At 38.7% G+C, this 17,139-nt stretch overlaps 1 protein-coding gene across 1 annotated transcript in view; it reads right to left on the bottom strand.

Annotated features, from left to right (window-relative positions):
• LOC146315857 (sodium/potassium/calcium exchanger 3-like) overlaps positions 1-8,756 on the bottom strand; it is a 119,591-nt gene extending 110,835 nt beyond the window's left edge. The window contains exon 1 of the mRNA XM_084735621.1: positions 8,434-8,756. Within this exon, the coding sequence (XP_084591747.1) occupies positions 8,434-8,617 (184 nt within the window). The 5' untranslated portion in view covers positions 8,618-8,756. The remainder of the gene's footprint in view (positions 1-8,433) is intronic.
• Between the last annotated feature and the right edge of the window lie 8,383 nt (positions 8,757-17,139).

Here is a 17,139-nt window from a genome sequence, read left to right as displayed (position 1 = left end):
TCTGCCTCTTATCAAGAAGAAGAAGAAGAAGGAAAAATGAAGGTAGACAAGTAAAGAAGCTCCTCAGAGTCCACCAATAGAACTAATATATGTTTGGGGCCACTGGGACCACTTCACTGTTCAAGTACAGCAAGAAAGTGCAGTGAAAATAGCACAAAAATGCAAACAACAGTTTCTGTGCATTTTTATATGCAATGGTTAGCCATGCATCGGGCACAAACGCAACACCTCTTCTGTCACGTCGCCATGTCAAACTCTAGCTCTTTCACATACCTGATCACTAACAAAATGTACCCTGAAACTTGCTAATCTGCTCTGCCATGGTGTTGCTGATAAAGAAATATTGTTCAACAACTTTTCTGGACAGAATATTCAGGAAATTGCAACATGCAATCTTTTAGGAAAACATACATATATTTTTCCAGTAGACTGGATTGTATTCAATTAAAGGAGTAGTTTAAATTAAATAAAATAATTTTGCAGACCAGATTATATCGTGTCGGAGGGTGGAGGGAAGGGGAAGGGGGGCCAGACATGGCTAATTAATGGTAATTAATTACACTCCTGCACAGCTGTACATCTTTGGGTTAGATAGGCAGGGACAACCCTGTTTCACTACTTCAGACCCTTCTGTAGTTTGACAAATCATTTTAATAAATTAAAACTGCAGTGCAAAGTAATTGATGACATAGTGCTACTTGAAGTTGCACCAAATTTTGCACAAGCCATTATAAAGACCTGTACAGTCCTTCCAGGAAGTTGTACTGTTGCGACTGCAACAACTAATGCAAATTCAACCAATCCCCATGAAATCTGCATGACCTTGTAATTTGGTGCACTGTCACTGCAATTTTTCCACAAATTTGACCAATCATCGTACCTTCTCGCAAGTTCCACCAGTCACAGCAGTCCCCTGCACAAACATCATACATGTACAGTATCTCACAAAAGTGAGTACACCCCTCACATTTCTGCAAATATTTAATTATATCTTTTCATGGGACAACACTGAAGAAATCACATTGTCACCTAGGGGTGTACTCACTTTTGTTGCCTGTGGTTTAGACATTAATGTCTGTGTGTTGAGTTATTTTCGGGGGGACAGTAAATTAATACTGTTATACAAGCTGTACACTGACTACTTTACATTGTATCAAAGTGTCATTTCTTCAGTGTTGTCCCATGAAAAGATGTAACTAAATATTCGCAAAAATGTGAAGGTGTACTCACTTTTGTGAGATGCTGTACATCTCAATAAACTGACTCAGTCTTTTATTAATTAAAATTTTTGGGGGATTTTCATTTTTGTATTTTGCCACAAGCACTAAAAGTAAGATTGTCATTTATCAATACTGATTGTTTCATTTTATAAGTTGTTTTTGAGTTTGAGATCCAAAAGATTTTGGTTGGTTTGATTCATTTACAAATAAAGCAAATTTTATAGAAATCTTTATAATCCTTAGCCTTTCTGGCTACTTAGAACACTCAGAATATAGTGTTGGTCTATTCTCTGGTGAGAAAGTTGCCTGTGATTTTTAATGATTTATTAAAAAAAAATACATTTTAAAAACACAAGTTTCAAATCAGGCATTTTAGGCTGCAATGATCCCCAAAAAAGCTTATGAAATCCTGGAGGGACCGCCTGTAAAATCCATCTGGATTAGGTGAAGACTTATTTTTAAGCGTGCATATTAAAACATTAGGCATTATATTTCCCCTTTTTGCTTCACTTCACTTTGGTTTCTTCTATTTTATGTTGATCCGAGGAAAAAGGGTTTCTGTGCTGCTGCACTCATTAGAAGTTGCTCTGCATAAAACACAAGCCAAATGCCCCAAAGGTAAATGAATTATTAGTTTGGACTTTTTAAGAAAAGGCCTTGCATAGCTGATATTTAAAGACAGAAAGAGAGAATCATCACATAACAGCTTAAAGTCTGCTCAGCCTTTAAACTTGACCTCCATCCTTCGTCCCTCTTCTTCCTCCTCTTGCTCTCTGACTCACAACCACCTTTAACTCCCGTCCTCACTTTATCCACCTCATCGCGGACAGGCTCCCCCCTTCATCTTTCCTATCCTTCCTTCCGCCCGCCCTCCCCCGACTCCATCTCGCCCTCTTCATCTCACTTTATCCCTCCCGTCTACTCCTTCAGCATCTCCCTCTTCCACCTCCTTCCATCACTGCCACCGCTGTCCTCGCTTGCACCCCCCGCCACCCCACCCCTCGTCATTTCCCTCCACTCTTGTCTCTGTTCCTTTTTGTCTATTTCGGCTGCGAGTCCCGAGGCTTCGTCAGCGCAAAGTGCTCCGTCTGTGCCTCTCCGCTCTTCCCTCACGTCCCCTGCTAGCGTGCAGAGAGACAGGGACCCACCGATGAGGGCTTTAAGTTATGTAATGAGATCATCTGGAGACTAATGCTGTATAGCAGATATACCAAGCAGCCATTAGTGGCTCCTCTATGCCATGACCATTTGTCTGGCTGGTATGGACGTCTTTTAGGTTTGTCACAGATGGATGATGGAGGGTCTTTAGCTTGAGTAGCAGGGCTCAATGGTAGTAAAACCTCCAGATGATAGCAACCGCAACATGTGTTTGGGTAATCCTCTGTCCTATAGTGCTTTTGTCCTTTTACCTTGTCTTTTCAGGAGGTGAGATATGGATGGATGAGCTTAGGGGGATGGTGGTCAAAGTAAGGACAGATGGAGGACAAGGGGATATGAGGAGAGGTGTGTGTGCACATCCACGTGTCTGTCCGCAGGGCAGAAAAGAAATGGGGGGGGGGGGGGGGGTATACACACACCTTAACACGTGTGTTAGTGTGCGTCCCTTGAAAGCTTCCGAGTGGCCTGAGGGCCAGGACATGAGAAGAGGTCCTGGTCTCCGATGTGAGAGCCCATGTGAAAATGCTGTCAATTAGCGTCCAACTCAGATAACGTTCCTCCATCAGGGGAGGTAAACATCGACGGTACGGTGTACCGATGCCACTGCCCGTCACAGATGGCTGACAGTCATGGACCACTGAGCCCTCTACCATCATAATGTCGTGATTTAAAAGCCTTCTGTTTTCGAGCTAATGTGTCCCCTCAGAGTTGCCGTTTGCAGCTGTTTCATTCCGTTTTTGACATGTTGGAGAGAAAATAAACAGAAGCTGTTTGTGCTGGTCATTGAAACGTTACGTCTCCATGTCCTGTTTAGGTTTTTATTTTCTTATAAAACCTGCCCAGTTGGGTGAACGCAAGATGCTTGGTTGGGCAAGTGGGTCACTTGGCCCAGGTCAATCTTTACTTGGCCCTGTAAAAAAATTCATGTCCAAGGTGATGTCTGTTAATCAGGCCAAAGCCCAAAGATGGTCAAGTTACTTTGATAATAAACAGAGAAAAGAAGGAAAAGAAGGCTGAAAACAGCATTTTCTGCCAATTTTGCATGAAAAATTACTTGAACTTAAAAATAATCATTTATCAAAACAGTTGAATAGTTCAGTTCTCTTTTAGCACTTGCCCAGTCGGCAACCACAGACTTATTGTTGTGCCCTGTAGAGTTTTTCTTTCAATCATGTCATTGTTATTTGAGCTACTGTACAGCTAGACAGATAACTGTTTCAAGCTAAACTCAACTAAGTTACGGTCATACTGTGCAGAGACGAAGACCCTCTTAAATCCGGCACGCAGATATATGTTGGGCGCTCACCAGGCAGTGGTATAACAGTCGATCTGCCTGCTCCCTTTGAGTTTTCTCGGCTAACTGAGACAGCTGGAGGTTGCTGTCAGAGCGAAGCGGTGGTGACTACAGAGGTGAGCTGGTGAGCAAATCCGCTTTTCTGTTGTGGGACAGCCAGCTCTTATACAGAGTGCAATGATCGTACAGTTCGGTGCTGAAATGATCTGTTGGGTATTAGGCTAAGGTGGTCAGCACAGGGTTGTTAAGTGTTATTAATTGTCAAATATCAATCATTTATCAATTGAAAATGTCCAGTTTGTCCAATGTGAAGATTTTCTCTTTTTTTCACAGCAACTTGAATGCCTTTGGGTTTTGGACTGTTGATTGAACAAAACAAGCAACCTGAAGTTATCACTAAGGTTGTTCTGATCGTGATAAAAGTATCAGAAAGCCTCCAATACAGCCTAAAATGCTGAATTTGGTATCAGTAAGTACATGAGTCTATACGTCGATTCAGTTCCATGTCATTTATTTGCCCCAAACCTGGACAGAGCTACTTCCCAGCAGCATCCCATATGCCAAATCTTTTAACCTGAGCCAGCACATGTATCAATGACAGCAATCAAATTACATCCATAAATGATTAGAAGTGCACAGCTGAACATAAAGTTCAGGTATTAGGATCGGAAGGAAGGAAAATATGGTACAGAAACATCTCTGGATATCACCTTAGAATTATGTCATTTTTCACTATTTTCTGACATTATATTGATGAAACTGGGGGGGTTCAAACTCTGACACGGTACAACATTTTTTTTTTTTTTTTTATCAATTAGTTAAATAGTGGACTGAAATCTCCATAAAAGTTCATAATTTCTCAGAGCCCAAGATAAGGTCCTCCAAAAATGTCCAGTTAAGAGTTTCAAACCAAGATAAACCAATGAAGAGCAGTAAATCCTCACATGTGAGAAGGCAGACGTACAGATCAAGTGATAATGACAGTAACAGTTGCTGCACTGGTGCCATTGGCAAAAAGAAACCTCTTCCTTCTATGAAAAAAGAACAGATCATTACTGCCCATCAACAGTCCACACATACCCAGAGATGTTCTATTTACAATTACACAAAAGTTTGGCACTTTGGATTTTTTTGACATCATTCAGATTCTTACTTACCTAACCTTCACTACACTTCAATCTGGAGCTAAACCTTCATCTTCCCAAACATCTAACAAAAACAGGCACATTTTCAAACAGATACAGGGGTCCTAACTAACAAAACTCTTGCTACTCTCATTTATTTTTGCTTATGCCTGGCTCTAATACTCTTCCATTCTTGGGTGTATTCACACACTTCTCTTTTTATTGATTCTACATTATTACATTTGCATGGGTCAAGCTGAAGAAACGATAATAGATGCACATGATGACAAACATTATTTGTGTCACAAAGCTTCAGTGCCATAAGTGAGAACACGGAAAGCCATGCAGATTGTGTAATGCACCACTGATGATAAGTTCTAGCTTTCCCACTTATATACCGGAGACATCTGGCATTCTCATAATGTCTTTGTAATCATTTCACACCCTCATCTTCTCCGTGGTCCCCAAAAATAGAAGTTTCAGCTCACTATCAGAAACTAATCAGCAAGTCAGTCAGCTGCCAAGAGAGTGAACAGAAAGCACCAAATGTAGAAAATCGTCCCCTCTGGTCAAAGACAGGTCATTGTAAGATAACAATACACAAAATCCGGAGGTAATCAACAACAGAGAATGTCAGGAACAGGGATGGGAATTGATAAGCTTTTAATGACGCCAGTGCCATTATTGATTCTGCTGATCGGTCCAATTCTTTATCGATTCCCTTATTGATTCCTGATCAATTTTAGTTGAGCTGGCTGTAGCCTGAGAGCTGCTGCAACAACAGTAAGGTTGTCAAAAGTATCAATACTTTAATATTTCAAATCCACCACACGATGAAAGTACCCAAGATATAAAAACAGAAAGATCTAAATGCTCATTCAAGACCTTATTTTAGTATCTTTATTTTCCTGCCTGAAATTTGTTTGCAGCAAAACCAGACTGTGTTCAGTGACCCTTCTGTACCAGCACTGTGTGCAAATTGTTATTTTTTAAAAAAGAGAGACAACCATTAATGATTTTAAGTGTGCCCCTGACATTTTGTTTTTTTGCCGTGGTACTGAAAGAGGTATCGAGAATCATTTTTTAAACTAGTATTTTATCGAAATTCTGGTATCCTGACAACCCCAACATCAGTATTCTCTCATTTCATGTAAAATGGATGAAATGAGGGAATATTTGTGCAGCATTTGTTTTCATTAAGGTTTTCTCTGTCAAATAAAAATCAGCTTAGCCTGTCTGGATGGTGCTAGCATCATTATACCAGGATATTTACTCTCTGTAATGGACGTAGTGCTCTGTTGGGGATAAGGTTGTAGATCGCCCTTATTTTCAGTGATATTTCAGGCTGACTGTAGAGAGTCTGATCTCTGGCTCGTGATTGGCCACCGCAGTGTGACATCCCCATCCCCTCACTTCCCCAAAAGTTGACTGTTTCAATTTCTGTGCCCCGCGCCACTTTGTTTTTTCTTTCCCCGGTATCCCATGCTGTACTCCCATTCCAATGAATAACAGGACCTGCGTTTTGGCCACAGTGTCTGTCTGACTTTAATCTCACATGCAATTCTTTTTAAACATTTGTTGCACATCCTGCCCGCTGTTGGAATCCATCAGAGTGAAATACAGCCACACTTCTGACCGTTTAGCCTGGCATTTTACCTGTGTTTACAGTGGACTACCTGCTGCCAGAGCCATGTAGAGTCAGTGCTGCTGTAATGTTATTTAGCAGTTTCATGATGCGTCTGTAATGTCCGCATCAGAAGGCAACTGGCATGTGGCACCAAAAATGAGGCACTGCAACCTGCATTGTGATTTGGCCCAGCAGGTATCAAGGAACCAGGCACTGGGTTTCGGTACCCAACCAGGGCTCAACAAAAAGACTTGCCTGCCTGCCCAGGGCAGATAAAATGCCATCACTCACTTGCCCAAGTCAGCAAGTGGCAAAAAGAATTAAACTATTGTGACAATCAATTAGTCATTAAAGTAATTTTCATGCAAAATGGCAGAAAATGCTGTTTTCAGCCTCAAATTTGAAAATTTCCCACTTTACTTCATTTATTATCATATTAAACTGAATATCTTTGTTTTTTTAGACTTTCACTATTTAATAATTGCTGATAGAATAATTAAAAATGATGTCAGGCAGGTAGATTTCTGACCCACTTGTCTGGCACTCGTGTATAGTGTCAAATACATGGCATTCCTGGAACTTAAGCCCATTTTGTGCAGAAAGATGTTTCAACATATTGCTGGTCTTTGCATTTTTCGTAGCATTGATAAATTTACAGACATTACAACTAGCACTGCTGTCTTTCCTCATGAAATGATGACTTCTTATGCAAGTCTACAGCAGCGTAAACTTTGTCGCCATTGTTTAGTAATGTGCAACTGTCAAAAAACACATGCCGGCGTTGATGAAAGGAACTGATAAGCTTGGATGCATATGATTCTGATGGATCGCACAATTTGGAACCAGCTCTCAACCGTTCCGGTGTCCAATTTCTATCCCAGATTAGGAAAGATGGACAAGAAGATTGTGGTCCCCGTACACAGCTGCAACAGCTGTTTTGTTCAGATGCTGATGGTGACATCACTGGGCCGTGTGGTTTTAGAACACAGTCGATAATATTCGGTAACATTAACTGGGCTGCTGACTTGACCATTAACAAGACCTACTTGGCAACAGACACCAAAACATTGGCTGAGCTCAGAGCTGGTAATGATATAAAGCTGTTCAAGTCTGAATCAAGCTTGTGCACACACCATTTACACCATTTAAATGTCACAACTGACCCATTGATTACTGATCACCCAGTCCATACAGATATCCCTAACTGTGGGCAATGTTTAAATTATATTTCCAGTTAAAGAATGCCATCCTTTTACTTCTTACAATCGTCACTGAGCCAGTGTTGCCAGCGTTCACAGAATAAACAGACTGCCAGGTTCCCTCTGTCTACTGCAGCGAACAGGAGAAGTAGGTTTCTGTTAAGTGATACAAGAAAAAAGAGCAGCACAGTCACCGCTACCATTTCCAGGGGATTATTATTTACAGATGTGGAGCTACAAGGAGGCATGTTGTTGTTTTGTTCTTTACAGTGACTGTAAATGTGCGCACGGATACACAAACAACTGCGCCCAAACCCAAACTCAATCTGATAGAGCTGCACTAATCCTAATGGATCTATATTATGTCATATCTTTGACAGCATGTTCAGTGGTGAGTTACAGAAGCAGTACTGTAAATGTACAGCCTGCTGTTGGCACTAAGTCACATCTATATAGTGTCTTCATTGATCATTGATCATTAATCAATATTAAGCTTACTGTGTGCTTGAACAAATATTTAAAACTCCATGTTTTATCATTTTAACATATATTACTTACACTTTTTTGTATATTTTCCTTACAGGATGCATCACAGTACATCTGTTCAGGATTATTTTGCATTATTAGGAATTTTAAATGCAAGAAAAAGCGCAAAGAACAATTAAAAATGTAGAAATATACCCATGACAGCACGCTTCTCTAACTACATTTTGCCTCCAAACTGCCTGTTGTTGCTGCTTGCCACAAACTCCGCATGACCGCCAGCAGAAACATGTAACTGACAGACAGAGACGGTTAAACTGCTCCTCACCTGCTTTCTGTGCCACCGACTGGAGCCCCACGACGAGCCCCAGCAGAACCCCCGCGAAGCACATCTGGACGGCGAACAACTCCTTTCGCTTTCTCCGCCTGGCTTTGCTCCTCCGTCGGTCCAGCATCACTCCTCCACCGGTGGCCGTCTCCGGCATCCCTTCTTCAACCACCACGCGGGCCATGGCGCTCTTCTTTCGGCGAGCGTTCCGGTGGGAACCCCCCGGTGGTGGTGCAAAGGTACGAGAAACTGAAGCGGGAAGGAAGAGATAGAGAGATGCGCCGTATGTGCACTGAAGTTACTCGACGAGAGAAGATATGACTGGCGTGTAGATGGATGTGTAAAGTCAACCAGTGTTACAGCTGACATTTCCGCCTGAGATTTCAAAATAAAACTCTAATTGATTAACATTTGTGAAAAACGATTATATGATAGAACATTATTTATCTCGAGGGGACTGTTTGTCCACGACATTGTCTATAGACTCTAAAACATATACATTTTATAATGGCAATGGCTGCCTATTTGAAATCAAACACTGATGTGGTCCAACATTTCAAAATAAAATTTGTTGATTAACATTTATGAAACTGCTTTTTCTGACTAAAAGATTTCAAGATATAACATTGTTTATCTCAAACGGATTATCCATGATGTTGTCTAAAACAAATAGATTTTGTAATGGCAATGGCTGCCCCTTTTAAATCAAACACTGATATAGCTGGTCCCAAATTTCAAAATAAAACATATCAATTAACATTTTTCAAATCTTCCAAGACAGAAAACTGTTCATCTGTTTTGTCCATATTCTTTATACATATAAACATATATATTATAATAGTAATGGCTGGATATATAGATAACATCAAAAACTGAAATATCAGGTCCCAAATTTCAAAAGAAAAGTTTTATCGATTGACAGTTATAAATAAATTCTGATCTAAGGATTTTATGATAGACCATTATTTATTATGAGGGGACTTTTTGTCCAAGATATTGTCTACAGACAATAAACCACATGTGGTAATGGCTGGATATTTTTGAATTGAAAGCTGATAAATTGCATCTCATAAGACAAAATGTAACTATTTCAATTCTATACAATTCTCATAAAATTTTATTATTGGCAGGCAGTGGCAGAGAGCCCATAAAAACAGTATGTATGATGAAAGTCGAAATGACCCTCATGTATTCAATAATGTAGTATTTTATGTAAATAAAAAAATGTAAAAAAAAAAAAAAAAAAAAAATCACAGAGAGTTTACATAAGTTTGGATATAATTCTCCCACATCAAACTGTAATATGCGTTTTTTTGTTTTTTTTTAATAATTATGCAAAATAATAAAGAAAATAATTCAATTTTTATCAGGTGGAGGAGCAATGGTAGTTTGGCGATATTTAAAAATGCAATCATTATCGCCTGAAAAAAGCGCATCTGCATAAACTACATGCAAGAAAAAACATAGTTTAGCTTTATATGCTTTTATTTTGAAGTCCCGTTTCCGGTTCCTATCTAACTCCAGACAACTTCACGCAGTTTCAAGAGGTTGGTGATAAGTGCTTCTCCACCGTTTCTTCTTCCTCCGTGGTTGGAGTCACAGGGCGGCCCTTCCTGGCTAAATGATCCGGGACAGGAGTGTGGTTTCTCGGCGTGGAGGCTTGAGGATCATGGTAACTTCAAGGATGGTTGGATGTCCTGCTGGAGCTGGAGATGTCACAGCGCGAGGGAGGGGAGAGAGAGAGAGAGAGAGAGAGAGAGAGAGAGAGAGAGAGATAGAGAGAGAGAGAGAGAGAGAGAGAGAGAGAGAGAGAGAGAGAGAGAGAGCAATACTGGTCATGCAATATATTTTTACACTGACTTGTGAAGAATGTGAAGTATACTGAATTGAAGTGAACTGAATTGACAGAGATGTGTGTTGCTGCTGTGGAGGACTGACACTGACTCAACACAAATAACTATATAAGAAATTGGCTAAATAAAATAACTTTCTTTTTTTTTATCATAGAAGGATATTGTAATCCCCATTTAAAATCAGATTTTGAAATATTTCAGCTGTTTGTAACTGTCAGTTGTGTGTCAATTGAAAGCTGAGCCCGTTATCCTAAAAAACAAAAGCCCACTGCTCTGGAAATACACACTCTGGAGCTGGAGTTCAGTGACTGCCTCTCTCACAGCCTACCAAACTCCATTAACATTTTGCTCAATTTAAGACTTACAAACATCTTCTTGCTCTAAAAGATTATTGATGATGTCTTACAACTCATAAACATACACTTACTCATTTGGCGAGCATTCGGCATTAATTTTACCTCAATTAAATGTCAAATAGTCACTCTGGACTAGAAGATGCAGTAGCACGTTTCCTTAATCTCTGATGTCATATCATAGTACAGTAAAGATATTACAGATTTATCCTTTAATAGTTTTTAATGTTTCATATAAGTATCTCAATTATGTTGTTTATTCATTATATTGTTATTTGAAGACATTAAAATGTTGAAATTTCTTATTTCTTGATATGAGGTGTCCCATTAGTGTTTGAGATGAAGTCATCACTTCTGTTTGATTATTCTTTCTGCATATAGTAGTATGTTTAGACAAATGTGTGAATGCAAACAAATGATGATTCAGTGAATTGTTCTAGAATGCAAACATTCAGAAAATGTCCAATTTTAACAATATTCATATTCACATAGGACAAGGGGACAGTGATCTTACTGATTCTTATACTAACACCTGGCTCAGACAGTTTGGTCTTTATATCACTAAAATCTGAATCTAAACTTGAATTCTTTTTCTGGATCTTCACAAATGTATTTAATTATTTCTGCAGAGTAATCATGGCGAGTTGTCTATGAAACAAAAAAAAAAGACTGAGGTTATGTTCTAGAAAATGAGTCTCTTGAGAAATAATAAAGTGCAGCTGTGTGTAGAAAAAGTCTGTCATGAGGATGGATTTTGAAGGGGACTGCCATTATGAGCATTACCATTAAAAACAATGAGATTGATCTTTCGCCCTCGAAACAAGCGCACACACTCAGAGGCACTCCAGCTGATTGGGGTCACACACTCTGACCTCTCTATAGTGCAACATCAGATGGATGCTTTTATTCCAGAAGCAGAGCAGACAGCGGAAGTTAAGAGTGAAAGGGAAGGAGGAAGTCAATAGTTGGAGATTGTCACTTGAAATTGATCCGTCACATCAGGCTCTCCGTTACTGTGGAGCACATCATCCGACTACATGTGTCAAGTGTTTGCAGAAATCACTCCAGTTTATTTCTTGCCCTCCCACGAGGTGTGTAATAATGATGTCATCGCAGGAAGGATGGGAACTGAAGACTCATAATGCCATGTGAGAGATAGAAGGCAGTGTGGCATTAGCGAATGAGCTCCCAGATTACACCCACAGCCCCTTGGCCCGTGCTTATGCACATACACACGCAAAAACACACACGCACACACACACACATGCTTGCTTCATGACGGATTGGGAATAATCCTCGTCCTGAGCAATAGCATCTGACGGCTGTGATTCAAGACAATGACATATCGAGTGTGCTGGATTAAGAGGCAGGGATTCCATTCTTTGTGTAAAATCTCTAAACAGACATGTTGTTTGTTGTGTTTACTCTATAAAAATGAGACGTGTTTTGTTTCACACCATCATTTACTATCCTTATTTATTCCATTGCTATATTTGTATTTGTTTACAGTCTACAGAACATTTGACTTGTATATAGAGATTGTACAGCGACAGACTCAGGCTGTCAGAGGGGCAGGGGCAAAAAAAATAAAAAGGGCACCAGCTGTATGTGGTGGAGCACCAGTGCAGCATAAATTGTGCATTTATGATGAAACAGTTGCTGGTTTACATTAAATCTGCTTTTTTATGTGACTTAAACTACAGCAACTACAACACCTTTGTAATAAACACACACAGGGAACTATTTAACCAATATTTTAACTATTTAAAGTTTGAATCTTTTTCCAATGAAAACTTTTAATTTTTCAGGCGCCGAATGAAGGTTGCAGCTCACTGTGACTGTTTTTTGAATTTTCTAGTTTTTAAAACTCAAAGATTCAAGTTTATCTAAAGAAGAAAAGTACATTATCTCAACTAAGGATTATAGGTCGACAAAACTTTTAAAAGTTTATTTCAAAACTTAAGAGGCTGAGTTGTGCTCAAAACTCAAAAATCTATTGCAGTGGTTTCCTTTGAAATTTCAAAGTCTTTCAGAGATGTCCCTGCTTATTTCAGCGAGACAAACACCGAGACACATGGAGCTTGTGTTCCAGTAGTGTGGCTTCATAGTGAAGGAGTGTGGCTACTTGACTGACCTGCCTTCAGTCCAGACCTGTCTCCAGACTGAAAACGACTTTTTTGGATCATGCTGCAAGCATCAAATTCAGAACGTGCTGCATTAATGTGTATGTTTGTGTTTACTGCGGTAAATATTTGACATTGTAAAATATATGAATATAACTTTAATTTTAACTATTGAACATCAAACACAAGTTTAACCTAACAATTTGTCAGAAAACACACAAGTTGTGTAGTCAAGTGTCCACCTGTGGACCGTGGCGACAACATGAAGAGAATCAGATCAGAAGTCTGTCGTAGATTTTACACTCTCACTCTCCTTGCCTCGCTCTCAAACACACCCTCTATGCACACTACACACACATACATACACATGAACACACACTGCGTTTGTAGTGTGATGTTACACCTACCTTTGATGTGTTGTTAGTCTAGGCATTGTCCTGTAAATCATTCCAGGATTCCATGTTTATTCCTTTCTGCATGGACCATTGAAGTTGCTCCTCGCCTCTTTTGATCATCAGGGATTTGGTTGGAACAGTTAAAAGGATTTTTTTTTTTCCTCATAGAAGATTGATTAGGTGTGTTTGAAATTCATTACGTGAGACACAGACTGTCCCGCCCTCACTGACTGAGACACTCTTGGTTCGCTCTGTTTACTGTAGCCGGTATGCCACACAAACATTCATCACAAATTGAGACTTAAAAGAAAAATATAAAAAAATATCTTTATCTCAACTCCAAAGAACATCTGCTCCCTCAAAAGAAAGCTGAATGAAGCAACAGTGCTTGAACGTCTTTCACTTCACTCTTTCACTCATTTCTAGTTATACTGAAGGGTGAAGAAGAAGGATGTGTTATTTCCATCAGGTAGGCTCAGGAGTACAGTTTACAAATGACAGTCATTTACACGGATTATTAATTTTAGTCTTTTGAAAGACTTAATTCAAGAGGATTAATTAGCATTATAGATAAAGACAGTTCATTACAGTTGTTCTCAGACTGGGCTGTGAGAAGTTTCGAAGGGTCTTAAAAGGATTCAAACAAAATTTAGTTCAAAATAACAGGTTATATAAACAGAAGTATGTGGAGAAGTGCATAGCTGAAAATTATTGTGTATAATAAGATGATTTGACAACAATATTTGGTGCCCTCATATACCGTGTTATATACAATATATAGACATTGTCATAAGTCATTCATTGGATACTGGACACATGATACCAATCTGCATTCTGATCTGCATTTTACAACCCACATATTTTGTATTTACAAATACTACATTAAGAGGTTGGAATTAAGAGATCACCAGTGCTTTTGCACATATTCTATAGTAGCACATAGTACAGGGGACTCATGTTTCAGCTTCCAGCTGGAGTGCAGAAATGTACTAGCCACCTCACTCATGGTGCAATGAACCAGCACAAATATGACAACCACCAAATTAAACCACCATAAACCACCATGTTCTGAACAAACACTGACAAACGTTTGCATTTTGGAACGTTAAATACCTAAATTAAACCCCCAGCAATATATCATGGGAAATGAGGGCTGTCTCTCAGCACTATCTGCAGCACGTGAACATCACAGGCCACAATCCTACAGTGGCCCAAAATGGTTGCAGGACACCATTACACAAACTAAACAAGCTTTCCAGATGGTGAAAACTCAGACTGAATGTACATTAACATCAGCTGAAACAGAACTTTTGACTAGCTGAACTTCAGTTTAGTGGTTTACAAATAAAAACCAATAATAGTAATCATAATAATAATAATAATATTTAGAAGAAGAAGAAGAAGAATGAAGAAAAAGCTCTGTTACCAATACAGTATTGGTGTCAGCCAAATGATTGAAATTGGATCAGAACAGGAAAAAAGTGGATCAGTACATCTCTATTTACCACACACAGAAAACTGAGGGATCATCATCAAATCTAATCAGATGTCACAAAATTCAAGGACAATATCTAACAGTGAAGTCTGTTAGCATTTGATACAAGACTAAAGGATCATCCAAAACAAGAACAATAACTATAATGATAACTATTAAGATGATGTGACTGATGAATGAGGGGTGGAAGTAACAAAAATTGACTAATTAAAATGGAGTTAATGAAAATGCAGGTAAATTAAAAAAAAAAAAAATAGAGGAGTAAAAATGGATCTGATATGAAAAGTAAAGTCATAAAATATCAAGTGGTTTGATTAATTAAAAAAAATGATTAAAACAGTTATAATGAAATAATAAGTGATATAATGGGAACAGTCTTACGTTTGTCATTCATCATTCATATGCCAGCCACGGAGCTCTGCGCTGCAGCACATTTGGTGTGTTCAGTCCAACTGATTAACATGGGAGCCAAATGGAAGCGGGCAGCGCTTCAGGGGGTTCTGCAGTGTGATAGTGAAGACCATGAGTCAGTGGAGACTGAGACTCAAACATGTGTGGCTGAATCTCTCCAGTGTTTCCTCTGATGCTAACGCTAGTCATCTTGATACACACTTGTCTGTCACTGATCAAGATCCAGAATTTGTCAATGAGGGAACAAGAGTAGATGTGCTCTCAGCCAATTTACAGTGTTTTTTTTTTCTTAAACTTTTAATGTGGGAAAACCATGTTAAACTAAATATTAATCATAGCAGAGACATACTTTAAAACATTTTTGAAGGAAATTGCTAATGCTTTGGTACACACTGTGTTTGATTACTAATGGATATTGACCTCTCCAATATGGCGACTGAGCAGGTGAATAGCCAATGAGGTATCTTTTGCTCCCTTGCAGTCAAGATGGTGGTGATGATAACAAAAACAGAGATATATTCATCAGGTCTCATGGCGAACTGAAGTTACACTTAAGTGGATCATAACATACTGGGTATGGATTTAATCTGCAGATATTCCAGTTTAAAATGAGATTAAACTTTATTATGGATGTCAGTTTTTGAGTCATAACAAAGGCCACAATGTGGTCTGTATCTGACTACATAAGACTAGTTTTTAGCCTAGCAGTTGTTGATGACAGCAGCCGCTATAAAACAGATCAGTCAATAAAATCGGCTTTTCCAGCTTTTTCAAAAATTGTGAATAACCGCAACCATGAGAAGTCCTTGAGCATACAGTTATAAATATGCACAAAAAATAGTTGTATGCACAACTACAGTAGCTGCAGGCAGACACTCACACACACACACACACACACACACACACACACACACACACACACACACACACACACACACACACACACACACACACACAAACGCATGATCTCCTCCAGGGTTACACCAGACAGCATTACACAGCCTGTCAAACATGTAAAGGCCTACATATGACACACATATACTTGAATATCAGCTCACCTGTGGAGCACACTCATAAAAATAATCTTTTTGATCTTTATTTGATAGTAGACAGATTACATTATACTTGATCGACCAAATTCTTAACAACCAATTAATCGATCATTGATTAATTGTTATCATCCTTTGTCATTGTGAAAAGTGACATTATGAAATGAAGTTGGCTTTTGAAAAATGCATTTTACAATAAGAATTCCTATAGCGAAAGAAAAATTAGCTCCTATAAATCAATAATCATGAAAACAAGAATGATCATAATATTTCATAATAATCAGTTGAGGTTATAGAATTTGTAAAATTATTTCAAAACTTTGTTTTATTTGATTTATTTGTTTTGAACATTAGAAAAAAATATATCTAGAAAAACCCCTGAAAGATAATTATTTTTTACTATAATTATTAAAAAATAATGAATAGACTTTCAATTACAAACATAAATTAATGTTTAATGTCCAAAAAGGAGAAGGAAGAAGCAAAATGCTTGTCTAGTCCTCATTATACATTCTAATAATCTATCAGTTATAGAAATCCACTTTCCTTGTTTCATTTCTATCTTTTACATGATTTACTCATGAGATTATTTTTTCATAACTATTTTTAATATTATTTCATATTGAACACTTGCAAGCTCCATAGCATTGCCATGAAATTTGATGAATATACTCCATCTCCCAAGGGAATAGTCTCTTTTTGGATTTAATGACCCCGTGACTTTTACTCTAATGCCATCGTGGAAAAAACTTTAAGCAACAAATTTGTCAATCTGTTTGCTTTGCTGAGTGCTTTTGTGTTTTTGCGTTACGTAATGAACATCACAACGTCTGCGGGGGATAAAGACCGCAGATCTTGTTGATCTTGTGTTTGGGCTTCATCTCTGTGCAGTTTACCTCAGGTGAACTCTGTATGAGGGTGCAGTGACTTCATCGAACGTGTGTGACTGTGAGTGTGAAGCAGTGTGTACAGACAGGAAAGGTTGTATTAAAGAAATCCTCGCTGCCCTCTGGATGAATAATCCTGT

The sequence above is a fragment of the Lutjanus erythropterus genome, chromosome 14, assembly GCF_056507025.1.
Source record: "Lutjanus erythropterus isolate fLutEry1 chromosome 14, fLutEry1.hap2, whole genome shotgun sequence".
NCBI classification, from domain to species: Eukaryota; Metazoa; Chordata; class Actinopteri; order Lutjaniformes; family Lutjanidae; genus Lutjanus; species Lutjanus erythropterus.
This window is presented reverse-complemented; position numbering and strand designations above follow the sequence as displayed.